The sequence below is a fragment of the Amblyraja radiata genome, chromosome 16 (genome assembly GCF_010909765.2).
Source record: "Amblyraja radiata isolate CabotCenter1 chromosome 16, sAmbRad1.1.pri, whole genome shotgun sequence".
NCBI lineage: Eukaryota > Metazoa > Chordata > Chondrichthyes > Rajiformes > Rajidae > Amblyraja > Amblyraja radiata.
The window spans coordinates 13,746,466-13,774,029 of NC_045971.1; the positions used below are offsets into that span (position 1 = coordinate 13,746,466).

The 27,564-nt window shown below is 38.6% G+C and overlaps 1 protein-coding gene across 17 annotated transcripts in view; it reads left to right on the forward strand.

Annotated features, from left to right (window-relative positions):
* The window catches only part of tanc2 (tetratricopeptide repeat, ankyrin repeat and coiled-coil containing 2), a 438,455-nt gene that overhangs the window by 240,972 nt on the left and 169,919 nt on the right, over nucleotides 1–27,564 (forward strand). For all 17 annotated transcript variants that reach the window (XM_033035116.1, XM_033035119.1, XM_033035120.1 and 14 more), the window contains 3 exons: nucleotides 918–1,066; nucleotides 13,699–13,885; nucleotides 23,313–23,576. In XM_033035116.1, the coding sequence (XP_032891007.1) occupies nucleotides 918–1,066; nucleotides 13,699–13,885; nucleotides 23,313–23,576 (600 nt within the window). The remainder of the gene's footprint in view (nucleotides 1–917; nucleotides 1,067–13,698; nucleotides 13,886–23,312; nucleotides 23,577–27,564) is intronic.

A 27,564-nucleotide genomic window follows, 5' to 3' on the forward strand; every position in this document is an offset into this window, starting at 1 on the left:
GGGCAAGCAGAATGGTGAAAAATAAATTAGCAAATCTTACAATAACTGGAAAAACTACCCACAGGCAAGGTGGCATTTATATGCAGCAGCATATTTGCAGCCAAACATTTATGTGATGTGAATGCACAAATTCAGCGGGCACATTATCTGTTGATATCTTCAAAATGTTCACAGCTGAGACTAATGGGTACTTTGTTAGGCTCATAGAATTTATGCATAATATGCCAAAACAAATGTACTGATGGAGACCATTCACTAAATTACTATGCATGCATTGTTTATTTTATGTCCTATACTCTTTGAATGTTCCTATTACAATTAAAAATAAATATGAAAGCCCTGTCACATTCATGTGTTGCATGGATTTTCTGTGTCAAGTAACCTCCAAGCTATATTTAACTATTCCCCTCGGTACCTTTTTTTCCTAGTGCAAGTAGGTTATGGCTTTTGTATGCTCATCAGAGGCACTTACTTCAAAGCAATTCTGTACGTATTAGTTTTTTTGCAATGGTATGTATGAGCAAAATAGTGTTTTGGGATATTTGAAGCATTTGTTCAAGTGTTTCAGGTAAACTTCTGCAAGGGTGAATATTGCCGTGAATTGAAAGATTTTAAATTCACTTTATGCTGTGAACAGTCTGGTTATATTTAGATGGCTGTAAATCTGAATTCATATTTATGTGGGCATGTATTTTGGTTTAGTATCCACAAAGGTACGTGTCTACGTGTTCTATGAGGATAAACTTCCCAATTATGCAGCTGTGCAGCCATTACAACATCTGTATAAATGAGTAAACATTAGTGATACAAATGTAGATCAGAGAGACTGATCATGATAGAATGCTATTGTCCTCTTGTGTGTAAATTAGAGTGATGTTACTTAATTGAATTGATTTATTATTCATCTTCCTGCACAGGTGATTCAGAACAGGAACTTGGACCGCCACCCTCTGTGGATGAGGCTGCAAGTACACTAATGACACGACTAGGCTTTCTGTTGGGAGATAAAGCCTCAGAAGTACAGACAGACACAGAATACAGCATGGATGAACAGGATGAAAATCAGGTATGGATCTATAAGGGAAAAAACGATGTAAATGTATAGCTGCTATTGTGCACTATATTGTGATGGAGTTAGTATTGTCGAAATTAGGTTATTGGCATCATGGGGAACATTTTTGTCATGTAGCTAAAGCTGTTACAAGTACATTTCATGACACGAGAAACTGCAGTGTAGCTGTAATTTTGTTCTGTATCGAAGCAGCTTCAACAATAACGTAAAATGAAATGGGATAAGTGAAAAAAATGTGGAAGGGTACACGGAGAGAGCAATATAATTGGTCAGAGGGAGCTGGTAGTGTTAATGCCCATCCATGCTTTAAATGTCTGAGATTCAGCACAATTCATTGATCAAGGAAAACATTGTGGAAACTTTCTGATGACCTTTTGCTTGTTGTGAGCTCAAACGTTTGTATCTGCTCTCACTTTTTCAATGGTTCATCCCTCCAAAATTGTTCTCATCTTAATTTTTTAATTATCTGCAAATTTCAAGTCTGAATATTCTCTACTTGCCACTGTAGGTCGAGCCTGCACGCCTCATGCAAATGTTGACTCTCTCTGATTGCTCCTGTGGGCTGAAGGGAAAGTGGGTGATAATTCATCCTCTTCCCAGTGCAGCATTGAGCAGCAGCCTGTGAGACATGGCAGAGATCAGTGGTAATGACTAATCCTAGAATTAGGAAGCTGAGTGTGATTATGATCCTGACCAACAGAAGCAAAGCAGTCAAGGCACACTGAGAGCCCACTGGACACTTTAGAAGCACACCGTATGTACAATCAGTAGGATTGTTGGCACATTAAAAGGCATGGTTTCAGGGAAACAGGATTACTAAAACCTGGTTATCTGGCACATAATGCACTCTCACTTTTCAGAGCAGTGAGGTAGAAAATCTCCCTGCCAATGAATGTTGAGTCATTTGAGGAAGCTTTATACCGGAGAAGGAATGGTAGGGAAAATGAAAGTCTTGCTGAACATGAGGAGTTGAAAACAAAATTAGATCTTTTGCATGCTAGCTGGATTTTATTTTACATTGTGTGAATTAATTTCCAGCCCTGGAATTTGATTTGGGCTGAGTTAGAGGTGCTTAAAACAGCCATGGAGAGACTCACTTACTATTGCATTTTTGGAACTAGAATTTATTTAATAGTCATGAGAAAAGGTCTGGTTGTTGTAAATTGGGCATTCATGTGGCACTGTGAGACATCGGCAGCAGCAGAAATTCACAGTATGGCATAGCCCTCACCCTACCATTGCTGTTAAGTCAGGAGATCAGCTTTGTTCATAAGGGAGTGGAGAAGAGTGGATAGAAACAACATCAAGCCTGCATAACTGCAATGAGACACCAATCACTAACAGAAGCAACAACATGCATGCAAACAACATGAAAGAGCAAAGCAATCTCACGAACAATTGATTCGATAGTAGTTTTGCAGTCTACTACATCAATTTTAAATGGTGGTGGATAATTAAAAGCCCATGGGAGGAGGATGAAGCTCCAAGGTCATCTCCATTTTCGAAAGATGGGGCATTAGTCGGAAACTTATTTGGGCTAGCCATATAAATACTGTGGCTACAAGAATGAGACAGAGGCTTGTAAACCTGCCATGCCTGACTCGCTTCCTAATACCTCAAAGCCTCTCCACCTTCTTTCAGGCAGAAAAAGAGTTTGATGGAATTCCTTATATTTGCTTGAATGGCTTCAACCCCAACAACACTCAAGACGCCTAGTACAAAGCAGCACACTTGATTGGCATAGCACCAACGCCATAAAACCTTGGTCCCTCTGGCTGTAGTGTGTACAAAAATGTGCTGCATTTACTCACTTCTCCGACTGTGACAACACCTCCCAACCTCGCAGCCTCTACTAACATAAAGAATAGGCAGCTTGTACATGGGGAGATCGCGATCTGCAGATTACACTGAAAACTGACTTGGAAGTATGTCACTGACTAATTATGTCACTGGCTCCTCCCCACCCGATGAATCTCCCCACCCGATGAATCTGGTCAGTATCTTTTAATAATTCTGTAACAATTCAATTAGCTGGTTAACTGCCACATTATTAAGGGCATTTACTGATAGGTCGTAAGGCTAGCCTTGTCAGTCATGCCCAGATCCCCAAAAGAGCACAAAATAAAATGAAGAACTAAACAATAAGCAGCCCAATTGACTTTGAGCTCCAGGCTGGCAACACGTTACAGACAAAATGCCTATTTGCATATTTAACTGTATAAATATTTTTCTGTTGTAAACAATGCTGGGATCTTGTGTAATAAAATACCCCTACCAGAGAGTCTTGCACAGATTTGGTACAGGCCTCAGAGCAACGTAACCTTTTTGTGTCTCTTCATGGGCAATGTGATATATAGCCCAGGAGATTTATATGACAGATGAAGTGCCATATAATTAACAGATGATTTTTGTCTTGTTGTTTAATTGTGTTGGTGAATAAGCTGAATGTTTTTATCGTGATTAATGACATTGTGGACTAGGTTTTGTTGTAAGATCATGGATCTGAAATGTGAACTCTTTTATGTAGGATTTATATTGTGACGTGCTGAAGTAAGTAGTACTACGCAAATGAAAATAGACGTAACATTAAGTGAAAGATACTAGCAACCATTTCCTGGTCATTTAGTATAACCCTGAAAATTTGATCTTGCACTTCTCAGTGTGTGATGATGCTTGCGGGTCTGACACAATATACTCAGCAGGCATGCATCAAATGGAATTATTCTTGTGCAGTGCTCGCATTGGAGTATTATGCAGTAAATCAAGCAAGTTCTCCCTGGAGCACTCCCAAAGCTCCTCGGTCACATTGCAGACACAAGAGACTATAGATGCTGGCATCTAGAGCAAAAAAACAAACTGCTAGAGGAACTCAGTACGTTTGGTAGCATCTGTGGAGGAAAATGGACAGTTGATGTTTCAGGTCAAGCCTCGTTGTCTGGACTCTGCTGTTTAGAAATACAAAGTGGAAACAGGCCCTTTGACCCACAGAGTCTGCGCCAAATAACGATCACTCATACACTAGTTCTATCCTACACCCTAGGGACAATTTTACAGATGCCAATTAACCTACAAATCTGCACGTCTTTGGAATGTGGAAGGTAACCTGAGCACCACGCGGACACAGGAAGAATGTACAAACTCCATACAGACAGCATCCGTGGTGAGAGGTGTCAGAAATCGTCCAAATGAATTTGAGGGAAGGGTGGACGTCAGTAGTGAAGTTGATTAAATTGACAGACAATAGACAATAGGCGCAGGAGTAGGCCATTCGGCCCTTCAAGCCAGCACCACCATTCAATATGATCAAGGCTGATCATCCACAATCAATACCCCATTCCTACCTTCCCATATCCCCTGACTCCGCTATCTTCAAGAGCCCTATCTAGCTCTCTCTTGAAAGTATCCAGAGAACCGGCCTCCACTGTCCTCTGAGGCAGAGAATTCCACACTCACAACTCTCTGTGTGAAAAAGTGTTTCCTCATCTCCATTCTAAATGGCTTACCCATTGTTCTTAAACTGTGGTCCCCTAGTTCTGGATTCCCCCATCATCAGGAACATGTTTCCTGCCTCTAGCGTATCCAATCCCTTAATAATCTTATATGTTTCAATAAGATCCCCTCTCATCCTAAATTCCAGAGTATACATGCTCCATTCTCTCAGCATATGACAGTCCTGCCATCCCGGGAATTAACCTTATTACATGGATACAGGAGGCAACACCAATGCAGTTGACAAAGGAGCAGAGAAAGAAACTCAAAACATCATCAGTCCATTTCCCTCCAGAGAGGCTATCTGACCTTCTGAGTTCCTCCCTCAATTTGTTTTTGCTTTGTCACATTACATTCCTAAGTGGCAAAGTGGCACAGCTGGTGCCTCATGATGCCAGCGACCGGGTTCGATCCTGACTTCGTATGTGAAGGTTGCATGTTCTCCATGTGACCGTGTAGATATCCTCTGGTTTCCTCCCACATCCCAAAGACGTGTGGGTTTGTAGGTTAATTGTCCTCTGTAAATTGTAGCTAGTGTATAGAGTGTGGATGAAGAGGTGGGATAACATGGAATCAATGTGGGCAGATGAGCGTACACTGGGCTGAAGGTCATGTTTCCATGCTGTATCTCAAGTAAACTAAACTGCCTGGGAATCTGGGAATCTCTACTCATGGTATGGGCCTCCATTATTATTATTATCCCCACCCATGTGTATTTGACCAGCCCAGACTCTGATTTGTTCCTCTCTCTTGTCTTCCATCCAACTCAGCAGAAGCGTGATCAAATGTTCCCTTTGCCACTGCACCTCTGTAACCACCCCTGCTGTTGCCGCTGCCATCAGTCTTTGTCACTACTCAGATCACAGACTGTGCCTCACATCCCAACTGGGCATGCAACTGTCGGCCTTGGCCTTGGTACAAGGAGGTCCATTTTCAGTAGTTGGCACACCACTGCAGCAAGCATCCATTGCTCCCTTTAGGATGTACAATATCTTTTTATACCTTTATCTCTCACTACAAATCAAGCCTCACATGCTGAGTATTTCTGACAATTTTCCCCTTTCTTTTACAAAGTAGGATTGTTAGGTGCTTTGAAACACCAAAAATGATCTGTGTTTTATTTATTTTGAATATTGAATATCTATGCCGCCAGGTAACAGTACAAAAACTACTTCCAACCTGCTGTTGGAATATACAGTTGGAATATCGTAAATGTTTTCACTATCAATTCTAATTGGTTTCATATCAAAAATGGAAAGATAACATTTTTACTAATATGAACGCACATGCAACATTTCAGTGCAGGACACAGTAGGTAGATGCAATGTTCTGTTGCTTATTTTTAGCACATACATGGCACTCTGTCTTCAGTGAGAGCGTGTGCTGACCTGACTTGAATGAGGATTTTATTTTTAAAGATAAATTTTACAAGATACAAATGCGGTAAATGTTGCAAGGGTGATTTCATAGTTTTTACATACCCGTGGAATTTAGAGATGTTCAAAATTGAAGTAAATAATCAAATTAACAATGAAAACATTGACGTGCAAATGACTACAAATATTACGCTAAAGAATAAATAAAGATAATCTTACCTTCTCCAATGCATTATAATTCATAGTCCTACCATCCCCATTGAAATCAGTAGGATCTTGGATCCTTGCCAGGTCTAACCTGGCTCTAGATCAGAGAGGTGATTTCAGCAGCATAATTATCGGACAATCTCAGCAAGACTGGGATCTACCAGTGGACTCCATGGGGACTCCAGAATTGAGGATGCTAACAGGTTTAACCTTTCCAAATCTGTCAGCAGGCTGGGAAATTTCAACCCTACTGCCATTTAAATGGCTCAATAATCTTTATTAACCAGATGCAGCCCCATCACCACATGTACGTTTTAAATGTAGTGAAGGAAAGGCATTTAAAAATTAGGGAGGAGGTAAGAAGTATGTAAATTGTAATGCAGCTTCTGATGTCAGAAGTCTGTGTCAAAAAATGAATCTGCTAGAATACAAAAATTTCAGGAGCAAAAAAAAGTGCAAAAGTTGGAGTTGTGAAATGAAAACAAATGTCTGAGAATTCTCAATTTACTCAGGTATCTGAGGAGCGAAAAAGAGAAATGTTAACTCTGTTTTCCTACCCATGGATAACCAGTACTTTTTCTGTAACACCAAGTTGTTCTTTTTATAATGCACTATCTGACAGTAACCAAATAGTGCACTGCAGGGACAAGAGGGATAAGTGTCATCTGCAGGCAGAGGAGATCAGTTGTCATGGCATTGTGTTCAGCACAGAAGTTGTGGGCCTAAGGACCAGTTCCTGTGCTGTACTTTTCTGTGTTCCATGTACAGTTACGTTGCTAAAATAGACACTATGATGAAAGTCCAACTATGAATGCAATAGTGAATGCTTGTGCTAATCTTTCTCATATTTCTTTGCATAGTGTTTACTGGGCTCTTTAAAATTTTAGTTTGTGTAATTTATATCGTACTACATCAGCCTTTCATAACATAATGGGATTCTTTTCATCATCTTGAAAAGTAATTTCAGCATGCATCAAAGCATTTTCAGAATAACTTGAAATTGATTACAATTCCATTGATAAATGCTGATTATTGAATTCATTTTTCCAGATGTAGGCATTGATGGTAAATCCATCATTTATTGCCTGTTTAAGGAAAAAAACACATTGCTGGAAGAAGTCAGCAGGTTAGGCCGCATCTATGGAGGGAAATTATTCATATTTAAGAAGGGTTCCAACCTAAAATTGTGTCTGTCCATTTCCCTCCATAGGTGCTGCCTGACCCACTTAGTTCTTCCAGAGTTTGCCTTTTGCTCAGGATTCAAGCATCTGCAGTCTCTTGTGCTTTAATTGCTGATCTATAATTACTTTGTGGTGAACTGTAACTTTGAATTGCTACAGTTCAACTGCTGAGAATACAACCACACTGCTGTTAGGTAGCAAATTCCAAGGTTTTGGAATCTGCAGGTGATGGTGTTTCTACTTGTTCCCATTGGGCTGGAGACTCATTGTACAATTATATCAAATACTCCCATTTGATTTGTACTAGAATAAGAAACTGATTCTTAGGATTCTATAAAGGTACCTTGCCAATTTCATTATTTGAGCACATGCAACAATTGAATGTGTCTTAACCTGATGTAGGTTTTGGGCATGTGTCCCTATTGATTGCATTTCCCCAATCAAAAGTAGTGTTATATTGCTCTATCATGTCCCTATACTTCTAAGCAACTGATTCTCAAGTATTGTTTGGGGTGGGAGATTGCAACCTTCACGTGGTCCGCCCTGTTTCGACAAATACAATCAACCTGGCGTGCACATTCAAATAAGATCAAATAGAACAAGTTGCCCTACAACTTTAGGCTGTGCATACGCAAGAAGAAGAAGAAGAAGAAGAAGAAGAAGAAGAAGAAGAAGAAGATGAAGATGTAATGTTTGTCAAGACCTGTGGATGTTTTGTCTGGGCAATGTCTAACTAAATTAACAGTTTCTGCAAAGAGAAGTACTTGGAAGGAAGAAGTAAAAAATGATGAATATCCCTCATGAAAACACACACAAACCCACAGTATTTATGGTAGACTTTGTGTGCTGTTCCACTAGCTGAGAAAGGACACATTGAGTTTCTCTAGAAGTTGCTGACATTCTGTACTTGTAAATGTTCAGAAAGGGATTTATTGATTGCGATGTAACAAAGGTCATTATTAAAATAACAGATGTTTCAGAAATAACAAGAGGTAAATAATGGTTCAAAAGCATTTCATGATAAACTGAAGCTGAATGACTGTTACAGCTGTTACCCTGCAGTGAGGAAAGGTTTGTATTATTTTTAGGCTTGATTTATCATTGTGTTTTGTTTTAAACATTTGTACACACCATGGACCAAGTATTTGATGCCAAAATTTGCTTATTTTATGATAATTTACATATATTGATATTTAATCTTTGTATAGCTCCAATTCTAAATATAAATCTTTATTTATTTTTTAGCATTAAAGTCAATTGCGCATAATTTTTAAATATTTATTAAAAAAAATAAACACAATTGCTGTGCTGCACTGGAAGTCTATGGACCCATCAGTTTACTCAATTGGTTTTTATTTATAGATTTTAATGCATTGGTATGTCTTACGATCAAGACAGGAATCATTGTTGAGCGATTGAATATAGGAGTAGAGAGACAGAGTGCAGATGTGGGAATCTTAAGGAAAATAAGATTTTCTGGAGGACTCAGCAGATCAGGCGGCATCTCTGGCCAGAAATAGACAGACATAGTTTTGGGTCGGAACTATTCTTCAGACTGATGGAGAAGGGAGATAGCTTGAAAAAGAGGTGAAGGGAAGGGGTGGGGCAAGAGCTGGCAAGTGATCAGTGGAACCAGGTAAAGAGGGATTAATTGGCAGATAAGTAATGTGGGGAAAAGAGGGGGGGGGGGATAAATGGAAAAGACAAAACAGTGCAAATAGTGGAATCTGTTAAGTGGCTAGCAACCAGGAGCTCCAGTTGGCCAAATTAGACAGAAAGCTACATGTGTTCGGACATAAATTGCATATTTGGCTACCTTTCAAAGGTGTCGCAGAAAAAAGTATTTGAATGAAAAGGCCATTAGTCAAAAAACAATTAATGTATTCCAGCTATTATAAGTTTAATGCAAAAAAATCACTTGTTAGTGATGTAGTGAAATAGTGTATAGCATTTAGGTATGTTACAATACTTACCTTCAGCGGCGCTGCAATTCTGCCACTGGCCGTATGCGCGATTTTGGCGCCTTTGAGGGGGGGGGGGGAGGATGGGGTTAAAACGCTTTTTTTTTCCTACCTTGGCCTGGATTATATTTGGTTGGAGTGCAAGCTTTTGCTGAAGAATCGTTCCGACGGGCGTTCTGTGTATTTTTTTTTTTTAATCGCCCGACTCGTTCAGCGCTGGAGTCATTTTAAAATCAGCTTCTAAAGCCGTCAACAACGGGGACGGATTTCATGTAGGTGACAGGTAAAAGAAAGCTGTTTATTTTTATGTATAATAGTGGTCCTTAAGATACCTTTAGTTCACATTTTAAGTTGCGAAACGGTGATTTAGTCCCCATACCAACCGGCAGTGTTTTTCATGCAGATATGGGGGTCTAAATCACTGCAAACCGCAACGTTCCAAATGGTCGCGTTCCAGAAAAACCCACTCGCAAGATGATTTAAATGGCCATTAATTTACAGGTATAGGGTGATTTCACGAAAGGTCACTGGAGCGTAAATCCCCACTCACGTGACCGAAAATTTTAACTGGGGGACAAGCGTCACTTCCGGTACATGTTAGTGAATGGGAAAACACGCACTTTCACACCCGTTAAAAACATCGAAAACGGCCAGTTTTTGAGCTGCAATTAAGTGAGCCAGTCGGGGTGACCGTGAGGAACAGCTACCTGAATTTACAGTAAAAGAAAAAGATAGAAACTAAGGTAAATACAAGAGGGAGCTGAAGGGGCCAAAAAGGCGGAAGTTGATTACGGACATTTTTCGTGGAGATTTAAAGATCCAAAATATCGTGAATTATCGCGTTTGCTCGCTGCATTTCATCAAAAGTGGCATTATTGGCTTTGTTATCTTTATTCATTTGTTAGATGAAAAGTATTAAAAGTTAGAAATCCGTCAGTAAAATTGCAAAATCGCCCATGGTTCTCAGGTGGGTTTTAACATGCAAAATGAAAACGCTTCTGAAGCTCCATTTACCATTTAAATAATCGTAAACTCTCAATGCGTTTGGAAATCAATTTTACTCAGATGCAAGCTAAGGACTGGGATAATTCTCAGCTGTTGGGAAATATATTCTGGCAAATAATAAAATTTCCTGATTTTGTCCAACAGCTGAGAATTATCCCATTCCTTAGCTTGCATCTGAGTAAAATTGATTTCCAAACGCATTGATAGTTTACGATTATTTAAATGGTAAATGGAGCTTCAGAAGCGTTTTCATTTTGCATGTTAAAACCCACCCGAGAACCATGGGCGATTTTGCAATTTTACTGATGGATTTCTAACTTTTAATACTTTTCATCTAACAAATGAATAAAGATAACAAAGCCAATATAGCCACTTTTGATGAAATGCAGCGAGCAAACGCGATAATTCCCGATATTTTAGATCTTTAAATCTCCACGAAAAATGTCCGTAATCAACTTCCGCCTTTTTGGCCCCTTCACCTCCCTCTTGTATTTACCTTAGTTTCTATCTTTTTTTTTTACTGTAAATTTAGGTAGCTGTTCCTCACGGTCACCCCGACCGGCTCAGTAAATTGCAGCTCAAAAACGGGCCGTTTTCGATGTTTTTAACGGGTGTGAAAGTGCGTGTTTTCCCATTCACTAACATGTACTGGAAGTGACGCTTGTCCCCCAGTTAAAATTTTCGGTCACGTGGGTGGGGATTTACGATCCAGTGACCTTTCGTGAAATCACCCTATTAAACATTAAATTCCTTTGGCCTATAAATCCATGACAATGAGATTTAAAAATTATGTTATATTGTGAATTCTTGTGTGAATGTTATTTGGACACATATGCTATTTAAAAATGTTAATCTATTCTTAAGAAATTGATAGATGTTTAGATCTAGTAATTGAATTTTGTAATTAGCTACAATTAGGTAACTAATTATATGCTTTAATTTCAAGTCATCTAAGTAAGATTGTTTCATATTTATTTCAGAATGCTTCAATCTATAATAACTGAACATTTCTTTTAGTTCTCTTAATTTTTGAGAAAGTTATGGCCATTTGACTGTCCTCGATCACAGATTTTGTGTTAAGTCCTGGCCATCCTGGCCACACACTCATCTCCCTGCTACCTTCAGGTAGAAGGTACAGGAGCCTGAAGACTGCAACAACCAGGTTCAGGAATAGTTACTTCCCCTCAGCCATCAGGCTATTAAACCTGGCTCGGACAAAACTCTGATTATTACCAACCACTTTCTGTTATTTGCACTATCAGTTTATTTATTCATGTGTGTATATATTTATATCATGGTATGTGGACACATTTATCTGTTTTGTAGTAAATGCCTACTATTTTCTGTGTGCTTAAGCAAAGCAAGAATCTCATTGTCCTATACAGGGACACATGACAATAAACTCACTTGAACTTGAACTTGAACTTGAACCAGGTTCAGGAATAGCTACTTCCCCACAGCCATCAGGCTATTAAACCTGGCTCGGACAAAACTCTGATTATTAATAACCACTTTCTGTTATTTGCACTTTACCAGTTTATTTATTCATGTGTGTATATATTTATATCATGGTATATGGACACATTTATCTGTTTTGTAGTAAATGCCTACTATTTTCTGTGTGCTTAAGCAAAGCAAGAATTTCATTGTCCTATACAGGGACACATGACAATAAACTCACTTGAACTTGAAGTCAAAGGAAAAGCAATAGAGAACAAGATGCTAATTTCCGAGTATGAAAATGGCCATAACTTTTTTAATACTGAAGATATGAAAGTGAATTAGGTGACAAATTAAACTTTTTTATGCTTTATCTGATGGGATAAATTACAGACTTGATTTTTTAAATCTCAAAATTTTGTGACATTGCTATAGCATTGTAAAAGAAAATCTGCGTTTCTTGGACGCAGATTTCAATTGCTCAACAATGATTCCTGTCTTGATTGTAAGACATACCAATGCATTAAAATCTATAAATAAAAACCAATTGAGTAAACTGATGGGTCCATAGACTTCCAGTGCAGCACAGCAATTGTGTTTATTTTTTTAAATAAATATTTAAAAATTATGTGCAATTGACTTTAATGCTAAAAAATAAATAAAGATTTATATTTAGAATTGGAGCATTACAAAGATTAAATATCAATATATGTAAATTTTCATAAGCAAATTTTGGCATCAAATACTTGGTCCATGGTGTGTACAAATGTTTAAAACAAAACACAATGATAAATGAAACCTAAAAATATTTTTGGATTGCTTTTGGGTGTGGGCATAACTGGGAATGCCATCCTTACTACCCCTAGGAAGGTGGTGGTGAGCCACCAACTCAACTTGTTGTAGTTCTTCTGGTGGTGACACTTAAAAGTTACATTGGCAGTTCCATGATTTAGTCACTGCCACAAAAAAGGGTGACCTATTATCAAGCCAGCATGTAGACGAATGTTCTTGGTGATGTTCACAAGCACTTGCTGTCTTTGACCTGGACAATTCAGAAAGATAGAGGTTTTGGACGTAGGTCAGTAGGTTGATGCCCGAAGGGTTTAATGATTAGTTTGGTGAACTGTTCAGCTCTGGGTGGGGCTGAACTGTTGAGTATTATTGGAGTTGTGCTCATCAAAGCAAATTGCTCTGGATTCTTGACTTGGGTCTTGCAAATGGTGGAATGGCTTGGGGATGTCAGGAAATGAATCATCAGATTTCAGAAAGCAAGTATTTGGGTGTAAATTTGTAAAGTTCAAGCCTGTGAACTGCTGTCTTGTTGGTCCCAGGTTCATTAGACACTATTATCATTAGTTGATTTGAATTCGTGCAGGGAATTTCAAAGCAACCAGAGAGAAGTGCTGAACTACTATCTACGTTTATGGTGACCCTCAGACTATCCTTGATCTGACTTTTCCGGTATTACCTTGCAGTAAATGTTATTCCCTTGTCATGTTTCTGTACACTGTAAATGGCTCTGTTGTAATTATGTATTTTCTTTCTGTTGTAGCAACAAAAGCTTTTCACTGTTCCTCGATACACGTGACAATAAACTAAACTGAACTGAAACTGAGAACTTTAGCCATATTTCATAACAGATTTTCCTTTCATTGAAAGTTTAATAAATATTCTGCTGAAAGTCTGAAATGCCCTACATCATTTTTATAGCAACAGTACATTGTGTACATTTCTAGGCTCAGGAACTCGACAAGACTAAACTATATATGAAACTTTTGTTATGTTTTCTTTTGAGAATTGGAGTTCTAGATCGTGATTTAAAGATTTTTCACATCCCCTTTTGAAGCAAGCTGCCAATTAATTCAACTATTGATTTTTCAGCAGATTGTGAGCTGGAATGTTGGCAACCATTCAATCCTTTTAAAGACATTGTTTAAAAATTCATGGTTCCTCTCTTATGTTTGCAGACATCTGCAGAGACTCAGCGTATCAGCCCCTGCTCCACTTTGACCAGCAGTACTGCGTCCCCACCTGCGAACAGTCCCTGTTCTACACTACCACCAGTTAGTACTTCGGCAACCGTTAAGGATTGCTCTTATGGAACTGTCACCAGCCCAACGTCTACACTGGAGAGCAGGGACAGTGGTATTATTGGTGAGTTATTTTAAGATAATACTCTGTGTATATTCTCCAAATATGGTTCTTTATAAATATGTGAGCACTGGAATGTATACTGAAGCTGTATTTTAGATAATAATGGCTAAATTGAGATAGCATTGTAATATTGTCGAATCATAACTGGAATGATTGGTCTGTTAGCAATTTAGTTATGTTATATAAATTGACAAAATAGTGGCAGACATTGTTTACTCTTAATTTCTCAATAATTTAGTGGCATTCTGGTTTTAATATAATAACAACAAATGTATCTGCGCAGAATGTCTACTACGGCTAGTAAAATAAAGGATTTGGCAATTAAGTATCAGATATGTACAGTGCCATCATAATGTTTGGAACAAAGACCCATCATTTATTTATTTGACTCTGTACTCCACAATTTGAGATTTGTAATATAAAAAATCACATGTGGTTAAAGTGCACATTGTCAGATTTTTATACATTTTGGTTTCACCATGTAGAAATTACAGCTGTGTTTATACATAGTCCTCCCGTTTCAGGGCACCATAATGTGTGTGACACATCAATGTCGTGTGAATGAAAGTAGTCATGTTTAGTATTTTGATGCATATCCTTTGCATGCAATGACCGTTTGAAGTTTGCGATTCATGGACATCACCAATTGCTGGGTGTCTTCTCTGGTGATGCTCTGCCAGGCCTGTATTGCAGCCATCTTTAGCCTATGCTTGTTTTGGGGGCTAGGCCCGTTCAGTTTTCTCTTCAGCATATAAAAGGCATGCTCAATTGGGTTCAGATCGGGTGATTGACTTGGCCACTCAAGAATTGACCATTTTTTAGCTTTGAAAAACTCCTTGGTTGCTTTAGCAGTATGTTTGGGATAATTATCTTGCTGTAGAATGAACTGCCGGCCAATGAGTTTTGAGGCATTTGTTTGATCTTGAGCAGATAGGATGTGTCTACATTTCAGAATTCATAATGCTACTACCATCAGCAATTGTATCATCAATCAATGAAGATAAGTGAGCCAGTACCTTCAGCAGCCATACATGCCCAGGCCATAATATCCCCACCACTGTGTTTCACAGATGAGGTGATATGCTTCGGATTTTGGGCAGTTCCTTCTCTCCTCCATACTTCTTCTATCGTGTCCATCTTCCATGTTTCAAATGTTGACATCTCTGTCATCATCCGTCCTGAAAAGGACGCAAGCATCCGGCGACAATCAGTGGGAGCCATCACCTGTTGCAATAGATGATGGTGGTAGCAGAATTAGCTCAGGATACTTCCAGTTTCCAGCCCCGCGACGTGGACGCTTCTGCTATGGAGCCCTCTTGCCATCACTGGATATGTTAATCAGCGTCTCATCTGTCTACAATACCTTTTTCCAGAACTGCTGTTTCTCTTTTAAGTACTTCTTGGCAAACTGTAACCTGGCCATCCTATTTTTGAGGCTAACCAGTGGTTTGCATCTTGCAGTGTAGCTTCTGTATTTCTGTTCATGAAGTCTTCTGCGGACAGTGGTCATTGACAAATCCACACCTGACTCCTGAAATGTGTTTCTGATCTGTCGGACAGGTGTTTGGGGATTTTTCTTTATTATACAGTGAATTATTCTGTCATCAGTTGTGGAAGTGTTCCTTGGCCTGGCAGTCCCGTTGTGACTAGTAAGCTCACCAGTGCTCTCTTTCTTCTTAATTATGTTCCAAACAATTGATTTTGGTCAGCCTAATGTTTGGCTGATGTCTCTCTAACAGTTTTATTCTTGTTTCTCAGTCTCATTATGGCTTCTTTGACTTTCATTGGCACAACTTTGGTCCTCATATTGATAAACAGCAATAAAAGTTTCCAAATGTGATGGAAAGACTGGAGGAAAGACTGGGTGTTGAGAGATCTCTGATACCTGCATTAAGGAGGCATTTAAACACACCTGAGCAATTACAAACACCCGTGAAGCCATGTGTCCCAAACATTATGGCACCCTGAAATGGGGGGACTACATATAAACACAACTGTAGTTTCTACATGGTGAAACCAAAATGTATAAAAATACCCTTTAATAAAATCTGTCAATATGCACTGTGATTTTTTTTCTGTAAAAAATCTCAAATTGTGGCGTACGGAAGCAAATAAATAAATGATGTGTCTTTGTCTCAAATATAATGGAGGGCACTCTATCCAAATGGCCTCCATGTGTAAATTTTACACCAGGTAAAAGGAGTAGGGGAAAAACACAGGAAAAGGAGAGTGTGACCGAAACAAAGAGATTGCTCATGTTAATTGAAAGAACAACTGAGACATTAGAGTAAGATTGAATGAGTTAAGAGTCAAGCATGTTTGATTGCCATATGCACCAGGACCTGAACAATGCAAATATTTGCAGCTGCTTTACAGGCACATTAACGCAACAATGCAACAAATAAATAAACAATAACCACTGATGCAATAAATTGTCTGTTATCAGAGCAGGAGTTGACAGTACGACCCCTCGGTTTGCATTACTGTTCAACACATTATAACAGATCCGCTACCTCATCTGCCCTATGTCTCTATCTCTTACTTCCTTTAATATGAAGATATCTATTTATCTCTACTTTGAATGTAATCAATCACTAACCATCTACGTCCTTCCAGGTTGTGGCCAGTTGAGTATCAGGATCCCTGGCTCTATATCATGATAGGTTTGATTGAATGCAATATATTCAAGGTCAGGACAGAAAATTAGTTTCACCCATGGAGATAGAGAATCATTGGATTTCTTTACCCAAGGAGGGTTGTGGTGTTGCTGAGTGTGTTCAAGACAGAGATCAGTATATTTCTTGATTTTAAGAGATTTGAGAGATCGGATGTTTAGTCCAGGAGAGGGACACTGAAGTAACAGGTTGGTCATCATGCAAGTGAATGGCAAAGCAAGCAAGAGAGGCCAAGTGACCCACTCCTGCTTCTACTTCTCATGTTCTTAAAAAGGTAACTGATAAACTTAATATTTGTATCTTGAATTAATATCTGCATGTGCATTGCTCAGAATACTAATGAATCAATTTGATGGTCAATAGTAATTAAGCTAGCATACTTAAAGAAGACTGATTTTGAAATAAGAAACCATAAAAGGTGACAGATGGAACCCTAAATTAATCTAGATCCAATACAAACTTTGTCTCAAGTCATACTAAATGTCGCTATGAGGGCTTGCACCAATCAATTAGTGACCCTTACATTTCACACTAGCCACTAAAGCTCCATTACATTTCCAATGGCTTTTTAATTGGCCATTCATATATTTAAATATATTAAATATGTATATTTATTGTAAGGTTTAAAACATCTTGGGCTGGATATTGTTGGACCTGGTGCATGTTCTCACATTCACCTGTTTCAGATTCAACAGGCGATCTTGTTGATCCTCTGCCCCCTGTAGTCTCTGTAATGAGCAGGAGTCAGGCCAAGTACTGCCGAGTCCCCATCCCTAGACTGCCTGACAGGCTTTTATTTTCAGAGATCTTTGGAAGCTATTAAAATGGATGTAATTTGTTCCAAGTATTAAAAACATTCTAAAATATAGTGTAAAAGTAAAGTTAACTGAAAACACATTGAATTACTCAGAAATAATAAACTACGATGAAATAATTGAAAAATCTACCTAATCCTTCCCCACCTAATCCTATGCCCCAGGTCTAACCTGGCATAGGATCAGAGGTGAGATTACCCCAGTTCATTACGGGGGAGTCCCAATCAGACAGGATCCTGTTGTTGGACTCCACATGGAGTCAAATAACAATGTGTGGAGACAGATGCAATGCCAGCACAAGCCCAGAATGTAATAGTACTGGAATGCATGAATTTTGATAGTTCCAAAGTGAACATCCAGAAAGATTAGCCTTCATTGCAAATCTTCATTGCTAAAGGTCTGGAGAAAATTGTATTTAATTTTAGTTTTAAGCTTTTTGATTAGGCTAAAGCTGAATGACTGCAATGCAATTACTAACGTGCGATTAACATGTTTGAAGCTCTTGCACAAATTAAAAAAATCAGAAAGCAGTAGAAGTTGTAATGGGTGGCTGTTTCTTTACTTTAAGAAAGTACACACTGGAGTTCTGAAAGGGCCAGTGCTATTCTGTTGATTACCAAGGTACCATCTTCTATTTATTTTAGATGATACTAACAGTAAGGAAGGTAAATCATAAGTGGACATAGACTGAGGAGTGGCAGATTAAATTAAACACCAAAGAATGTGAAAACAATTTGGTTAGAAGAATGAGAAGAGCGAGCATGCAAATTAATGCAATTTTGCAGAGGGATTCCTGGCAACATATGTGCATAAATATAGGTGTAGGACAAGGTAACTATAATTAACAAGTAAGTTAATAGCTATGGTAACAGGGGTAACTGTATAAGTTAACGAGTTCCAAGAATTTATAAATAGAATTGAGGAGTGCCAAAGCCAAACGTAATTCTCGACCTTTGTTAAAATGTCCCCAAACTTAAGTATCCCGTCCAGTTCTGGATATCATTCTGTAGGATAGACATGGAATCGGGAGAGGAACAAGTAAAACCCGCGGTCTCATCTACTTTCCAATAATTATTCTGCTCCTTATGCCATCTTAGTATGATGCTAGTTTCCATCTGTAAGCCTGTAATGTGGGTGATCCAGTTTGGGGAGAGCGCAGAGGTGATTTCCTGGAATTATTCTATCAGTTTGAAAAGCCTGGGCAGTTCCTTTTGTATCTTGATGAGAGTATTTTAAAAATCTCAGTTAGGTAGAGAAAGCAGAGTGAAAAATGTTTTTTTGTGACCCAAGTCTTTGTAACTAGAGAGAAAGGGTTTAATTGTTTCAGAATGTGAGTAGTAGGAGAGAAATATCTTTATGTGTAAATAGGACTTGAAATGCAGTGTTAGATAGTTCAGTGGGTGTAGATTCAGTAGTAGCTTTAAACAGGAATTAGGATAAATCTTGTAATGAACAATTTCAGTCATGTGGGGAAAGGTGGAAGTGGGGGTCACTAAGTAGATCTTTGATGGACAGCCGGGCTCTTATGTTATACATATTCTATGATTTTCCCTCTTCACAACTTGGACTTGGATCAAGAATTATTTTCCATCATAAAACATCCTGTTAATTTGCCCCTAAAAGGCCCTCTGCAAAATTTAACATTACAGTAATTATCTCTAACCACATGAAAATGAGATTTTCCCTTTAATCAGTACTCAAAATGCTTGGAGTTGTTTTCGTTGGTTAAAAAATGTCATACTGTGACTATATTTTCTTTACCATCTAAAAAAAAACTATTTTTAATCCATTTTGCTATTTTGCAGATTACAAACTCATAACATTTGTTATGATCAGTATACATATTTAATAAGCAAAACACATTTTTAATCTTGATTATGCCATTGTCCTCATCAATAGATACTAATTCTATGCAAACATGAATGCTTTCAACCACAAATTATTTTACCCCTTTAAACTATATATTTTTTATACCCGCATCTATTAAAAAAATCTCAATCTTAGAATGAGAGAATGGAGCGGCTGGGGTTGTGTACTCTGGAATTTAGAAGGATGAGAGGGAATCTTATTGAAACATATAAGATTATTAAGGGTTTGGACACGCTAGAGGCAGGAAACATGTTCCCGATGTTGGGGGAGTCCAGAACCAGGGGCCACAGTTTAAGAATAAGGGGTAAGCCATCTAGAATGGAGATGAGGAAAACTATTTTCACACAGAGTGTTGTGAATTCTCTGCCTCAGAAGGCAGTGGAGGTCAATTCTCTGGATGTTTTCAAGAGAGAGTTAGATGAAGCTCTTAAAGATAGCGGAGTCAGAGGGTATGGGGAGAAGGCAGGAACAGGGTACTGATTGTGGATGATCATCCATGATCACAGTGAATGGCGGTGCTGGCTCGAAGGACCGAACGGCCTACTCCTGCACCTAATGTCTATTGTCTAGTGGCTTGGAAATTTCAATTGAAAAACAAACTTTTAGGAGTGGGAGTCACATGTAACCTCATACCTGAACAGCTTGTAAATATAATTAATTTGGTGGAAAGAACAGAAATGTTATATACGTGTTAAGGCAGTGTAACGTAAATGCACTACATTTTTTCCGAGGATGAGTATGCCAATCTAGAGGGAATCCAAGACCCCACACTCCGAGCAAGTGTGAAGTGTTGCACTAAGGGGGTGGAATATAAGGGGAAAGTACATAGTTAATGGCAAACCCCTTCATAGCATTTATATACAGAGCAATCTTGGGATCCAAGTCCACAGCTCCCTGGACATGGCAACACAAGTAGATGGAGTAGAAAAAGACATATGGTATGCATGCTTATATCGCTCAGGGCATTGAGTAGAAGAGTAAGGAAATCAGGTTGCAACTTTATGTGGATTTGACTAGGCCGCATTTGGAGTATTGTATGCAGTTCTGATTGCCCCATAACAGGAAGGACGTGGAGGTTTTGTAGATGCTGAGAAAAGATATATCACAACGCTGTCTAGATTAAAGGGTATTAGCCTTAAGGAGAGGCTGGACAAACTTGGAATGTTTTTTCTCGAGCATCGGAGAGTGGGGAAAAATCTGATAGAAGTATCTGAAATTATAGGAGGCAGAGATACAGTCGGCAGAACCTTTTTTCCAGAGGACTAAAGAGCATAGTTTTAAGATCAGAGGGGGTAAATTTACAGGAGATGTGCAGTGCACGTTGTTTGCACAAAGAATGGTGAGTGCCTAAACGCACTGTCAGGGGTCATGCTGGAAGAAAATATATTATAGGTGTTTAAGAGTCTTTTAGATAGGCACATGGATATGCAGGAAATTAAGGGATATGGATCATGTGCAGTCAGAGGACTTGGCATAACTGTGGCCTGAAGGACTGTATCTATGTTGGATTGTTTTATGTTCAACTAAAATTTCTCCCACCTTACGACTTTCTTTCTTGTTGTCAATCACACTTTCAAATTTGCATGCTTAATTTTACTGGTATTGTTTTGCTGTTTTTCTTTCCTTTTCTTATTATAAGGCACAGAATCTATTGTGATAGATATGCTTCAAAAACCTCAATATGATTCCGATCCTTGGGGCATAAACTGCAAAGGATATGCTTCAGATTTATATGACTGCATGTTTTTTAAGACAGTTCTATTGTAAAGGAAATCTGAAAGACAACCCCTGGGAAAAGCAAAGAAACCCATGGCAGCATGTTGAATTTAAACGACAGTGCATTGAGTTTTAATCTCTACCGAAATTGGCTACTGATTACACCAAACATCCTTATCACTGACGCATTAAAATGTTCTGCACGACGTGACAATAAAACACTCTTGACTCTTGAAGGTGAAGTGAAAAACTTCTACAATTTAATGACATATCGAGAGCAAAATCTATCAGTGTTCAAAATCCAACGGCCCATTTGCTGTTACTGGTATTTGTACTCCATACCCATAAACTAAAGGTGATACTGCTACTTATAACATTCGCCTGGGCTTTCAGTCTGCTCCATCAGAGATGCATAGTAGATATTCTTCATGAGGCACTTTTGCTAAATGAACAGATATAGTGGAGTCTGCATTCTGCTTTGCTGTCTAAAACCTTGGTGTCTTGACATCTGTGGCTAAATTTCAGAAGTGGAGTACTAAGTGCAACCACAATTATACATCTTCATTTACTGTCAATGACTTGAAAATAGATTTCTACAACATATTATCTGTTATGAAAATAAAGCTGTTCTTGTTTGTAAAGGCAAGGTAGAAGACGAGAAAGAGGATCATTCTAAATCTAGTATCTATACCGTTTAACATGATTAAGCTTCAAAAAATGCTTTATTTTACAACTGTGAAACCCATCATGGCAGAAGAGTTGAGGAGAGATCAATGCTTGGTTAAAAAGATAGGTTTAAAGCTGAAAGGAGACGGATAAAGTGGAGAGACAGGAAAGTGTACTGAGTGAGTTCCAGAACTTGCTGTTGACACCATGACTGCTAATCGGAGGGCGTGTGGAGAAATGCAGGGGAGACATTAATTAGATCAACACAGAAGACTGCTGAGCAGGATGGACATGCACAACTGGAGACGGTTACAGAGACAAGGAGAGATAGGAGTGAGATGGATGTATGTACAACGATGGGAACTTTAGCTTTATATGAACAATCACAGTAGAGTAGGAAATACAGAGTAATAGACAAGTAAGTCTTGGGGTACAAATGTTTGTTTGAGCTGATATTTATAGACAAAGGATGCAAGGCCAGCAAGGAGATTACTGGTGTAAGAAGGAACTGCAGATGCTGGTAGATACCGAAGATAGACACAAATTGTTGGAGTAACAGCGGGTCAGGCAGCATTTCTGGAGAAAAGGAATAGGTGACGTTTTGGATCGAGATCCTTTATCAGACTGAGAGTTGGGGAGAGGGAAACTAGATTTACAGAACAAAGATCCTGCATCGATGACTCAGGAAAGGTGGAGCCCACAATGATCCATTATTGGCTGGGGAAGAGGTGATAACAAAGCGATACAAACAGTGAAATTAGCAAGAAGATGAGAGTGGGGGAGGGACAGAGAGAGAGAGAGGGAATCAGATAGTAAATTGTTAGTTTTGACTTGAGATGGTTATAGTAAAGGGAAAGTGATTGGGATTGAACAAACAAAATTTGTTTTGATGGAATAAAAATGTAATTACTTTTCCCCGTGGCTCTCTTAGAAATTTCAGCATGTTTATGACCATACCAGGTAAACTATCTGCTGAGGCCGAGACATTTGAGAAACAGGAACCAAGGTTGAGGCCTGTAGTGAATTAGCCCTTTTGGTCTGTCACATCATTGGAGGTGGACGAACCTTAATTCCAAAGAAAATAATAAATTTCTCATGCTTGAAAATCATAGAAGTGCAACTGTGGGAAATAAAAATATAAAATACCAAAAAAACTCAGCAAGTCAGGCAGCTTCTGTGTTCCTCTTCAGAACTTAATGGCTCTTCCTGCTGGTCACCACTGTCATTTGCAGGCATCATGGCTTTCTGGCTTAGAAGCTGAGTCTATGCATCAATGTTCTTTGTTTAAAAAAAATACTATTTCTAATCTTTTTGAGATGTTTTGTTGTAGGTCCCAAATGTTACAGATTGCTTGAGTGTCAGATATTCAGACAACTATTACCATTGATATCTTGGACAGTTGGTGGGCATGGGGTAGCGACTTCACCAGCTGTCAAAGCCATTCTGTTGGGGAAAGCACCAGCTTTGCCTGAGAAGCCCCACGTTGGGTTGGAACAGGAAGTGCAAGGAGTCAGATCCCAGCAGGAAACTGCACTGGGCCATGGTTGAACAAACAGTGCACCTCGGATAGACGGTTCAGGATACAATGGAAGAGCTGCCCCGGTAAACATTTAATTGGTTTGAGTACTATTAACTTGCATCGCTAAAACATTGTTTCTACCTTTTCCCCATTTTACCAATCTGCAGCAACTTTGACAAGTTATTCAGAAAATGTGGACCGTACCAAATACAGCGGGGAAAGTGGGAAAGAATCAAGTTCCAGAGCAAACATTAAACCATGGCATGGTCAGAAATCTGCTATGGACTCCTGTTTATATCGAGTGGATGAAAATATATCTGGCTCCACGTTCAGCTTGAATAAATTCCCAGAAAGGAACTTGGAGACTGTCTCATCTCAATCTGTTCACTCAATACCGCTCTACCTAATGCCTCGACCAAATTCTGTAGCAGGTAGGAATATAGATTTGTTGTCTGTAATAACTTAACAATTTTGTTGAATAAAATACAGGTCATTACTATTTATCATTTGCTGTGATTATTAATACTTGTATCCAGGTGATTTTGCTATGTTTCTTTGAGTTTGCACTATCAATAGAGACCATTGCCTTGCAGAAGCACAGTGAGTACCTTATATATACTATTGCTTTCAAAATTGTTCACTGTGGTCTATTCAAGAGGTATCTGGCGTTGATTTAATAGATAGTTCACATCATTCGATAAACTAATTTTAATATTTTTAAATAACTCTTTAATAAGAAAATAACATTTACAAGATCAGGCTATTGATATAATTTGGTTCTACTTTTGATTATGTGTGTGTATATTAAATACTGCACAACTATGAGTTAAAGTGATTGTTCCTCAATCAGGAAATATCATCCTTTCAGCACATCTTTATAAATATCTAGCTTAACCCAAGAACCCATATGTGTGGAGAATCACTGAGAAAAACACTTGCATTTTATCACATTCTAATCTCTGACATTAAAATATATGATGCTGGCAGTGCAGAAACACATTCCAAGCTTACCATGCAAGATGTTTTCCATTGACTATTTATTGTAGCAACTCATGTTTTAATAATTTAATACTTCAATTCTGCGAATTTACGATGTTCTATAAAATTTATAGTATAAATTGGTAAATTGAGTCATGTTATGACTAAGCAACTTTAATATGTCCATAAGGGCTACATAGTTACCTCTTGCCAAAAATATTTTGTGTTTTGGATGTATGATCAAAGATGATAATGAGTTAATATTGCGTTTACTTTAACGTTTAACTCATATCTGTATAAAGTGTCAGGCAAAAATAAATTATAGACTGAAATGTAATTTAAGAACTGTTAAATGTGATTCATGGGAGTAAACAGCCTTTTTGCGATTTTGTGATATTAAATAAGTTATAATACTGCCAATTGGATGATTCCTGTTTGTATTCGTTTCGGAATTATTAATATCCTTTTTACGTATGTGCACGAGGAACTCCATTCATAATTTAGTTGGTTAGGTTCCAATCTTATCTTTCAGAAACCTCAAGAGTAAATTGTATTTTACTAATCTGCTGTTATTGTAGAACTTTTGGTCGTTCATCACATTCTGCAAGGTAACAGATAAAAGCCTTTCAAGTATAGCTATTTGAATATCAAAATTAATCCAGAGTTTATTACTATCACTAATCATTAATAAATGGTAAATAAAATATCTATATGAAGAAAAACCTGCAATCATTTGAGTTTTAGCTCCTTTTCAATTTTCTTGATAAGAAATGGCTGTAAATGGTTTACATTGTTGGTAGTCAACATAATAATCTTAATTGGCAGTGAATATTGAACTGCTAAGTGTCAAATTTAAAATACGTAGTTTATTTTTTTCCGCTTTGGGTCTTCAGAATGTTTATTGCAGGGTTTTTATGGCACTTTCTTTCTTGACATTTTTTTGTCTTATTCACTCTGTAGAACTTTATTTTTCCCTTTTATTACTTGTCCTTGGAATCCAGGTGAAAAACATTAATCAAATTACTTGGATTTCCACTAATCAGGCCAACTAAGCATAAACCCATTTAAGGTACTTGACAAAATAGGTGGAAGATCTGATTTAGTAAAGTTATTCCATGCAGTAAAATTAGAAACTTCATCATGCGATTAATTATAATATCCCCAAAGACTTATTTTTATTACAGTTGCGATGTTCAAGTTAATCCTTGTGCATTAGAATTGTTTTTGTATAGACACACTTTAGAGAGGGTCATCTTTAATAATCTGTCTTCAGATTGGCAAAGTTGGTATTGAAGAGAAAATTCTAAGCAGCATAGTATTTGATTACTTCTGCAGAACAGAAAAATAATTGAAGAAAGTTTTCTTGCATATTTGGATGTTGGCACAGAGCAAAGCTAGTATTATTTCTACTCTCTAAGGTTTCTGAGTATTTTCTGGTAATTCCTCCAATCAAATGAAACATTGTTCAACTTAAATATATTTCCTGAGATTTTAAAAGCAAAAATAACAACCTACATTTATTGAACAGATAGCTTAGTATCATGTTTCTGCAGGTTAATAGTGATGGAGTGCAGTGGAAGTGCCGTAAATAATTCTAAGGACACCTCGAGGCACTTTACATGGCTCTGAATCATTCTAATAACAGTGATTTGTAATGTGGGCAAACAACATTGTCTTTTGCATGCTAGATTCCACAACAGCAAATCTGTGTTTGTTTTACTGGTGCTCGTTGAGGCAAGAATGTAAAACAGTATCGTTTTACATCATTCGAAATCACAATCAATCACAATAATACTTTATTAGCCAAGTATGTTTTACAACATACGAGGAATTTGATTTGCCAAGTCAGTCATACGAATAAAAAGCAATGGAACACACAAAACACACAAAACACATTTTAACATAAACATCCATTACATTCCTCTGTGATGGAAGGCGAAAAAAAGTTCAATCTCTTCCCTTTGCTCTCCCGCAGTCGGGGGCCTCGAATCCTCCGTTGGCGGAATGATCTTGATTCCCGTAGCCGGCGGCGGGCCCTCCATGTTGAGGTGATCAGCTCCTGTATCGGGGGGATGTTAGCTCCCCGCGCTGGACGATCGGACCCCGCGTCGGGGCTGTTTTAAGTTGAACAATGTTCCTCGATGTTGGAGCTCCCGACATCCACGGCCTCTCCCAAGACTGCAAGCTCCTGATGTAAAGTCCGCAGGCCGTGGTTGGAGTGATCCCAGGCAAGGGATCGACTCTGATGTAAGTCTACGCCCCGCGGTGGGGCCCATGGTCAGTCCAAGGAGGCCTCCAGCTCCATCGATGGTAGGCCGCAGAGTGACCGGAGTATGCGATCCAAAAATTAATCGCATCTCCGGCAAGGTAAGAAACTGAAAAAAAAGGTTTCCCCCGACCCCTCCCCCTCTCCCCATGTAACCAGAGAACATTACACACTAAAAATAAAAAAGACAAAAAAACAGACTGTTGGCATAATTGCATTGTACATTTGGAAGGACAAATTATAATGCCTTTCATAAATTCCTGATGTCCTAAAGTGCAGAAAAGTAACTGGATATCATAAAATCATGGAGCTTATACAGCAGAAATGGGCCCTTTGGCCTAACCCATCTATGCTGACCAAATTGCTGAACGTATCATTTACCTGTGCCTGGCCCACATCTTTCCACACCTTTCCTATCCATGTACATGTCTAAGTGTCTTTTAAGTGTTGCAATTGTACCCACGCACTACCACAGGATCCTCTTTGTGATCAAATAGCCTCTCGGGTCCCTTTTAAATATTTCCCCTCTCATCTTAAACCTATATCTCTAGTTTTAAATTCCACTACTCTGAGGTGTCCACCTTATCTATACCCCTCATCATTTTATATACTTCTATAAGGTCCTGCATTTTGGGGGGAAATACACAGCCTATCCAGCCTCTCCTTACAGCTCAAACCCTTCAGACCCAGTAACATCCTCATAAATCTTTTTTGTATCCTCCTCAGTTTAGTGATCTCCTTCCCATCCCAGGGCAACAGAACTGTACACATTACTCCAAATGTGGCCTTCCTAAATTCTTGTACAGCTGTAACATGTCCCAACTTTTGTAGTCAATACCCTTCTTAAGGGTTTGGAACGCTAGAGGCAGGAAACATGTTCTCGATGTTGGGGAAGTCCAGAACCAGGGGCCACAGGTTAAGAATAAAGGGTAAGCCATTTAGAACGGAGATAAGGAAACACTTTTTGACACAGAGAGTTGCGAGTCTGTGGAATTCTCTGCCTCAGAGGGTGGTGGAGGCAGGTTCTCTGGATACTTTCAAGAGAGAGCTAGATAGGGGTCTTAAAGATAGCGGAGTCAGGGGATATGGGGAGAAGGCAGGAACGGGGTACTCTTTGGGGATGATCAGCCATGATCACATTGAATGGCGGTGCTGGCTCGAAGGGCCGAATGGCC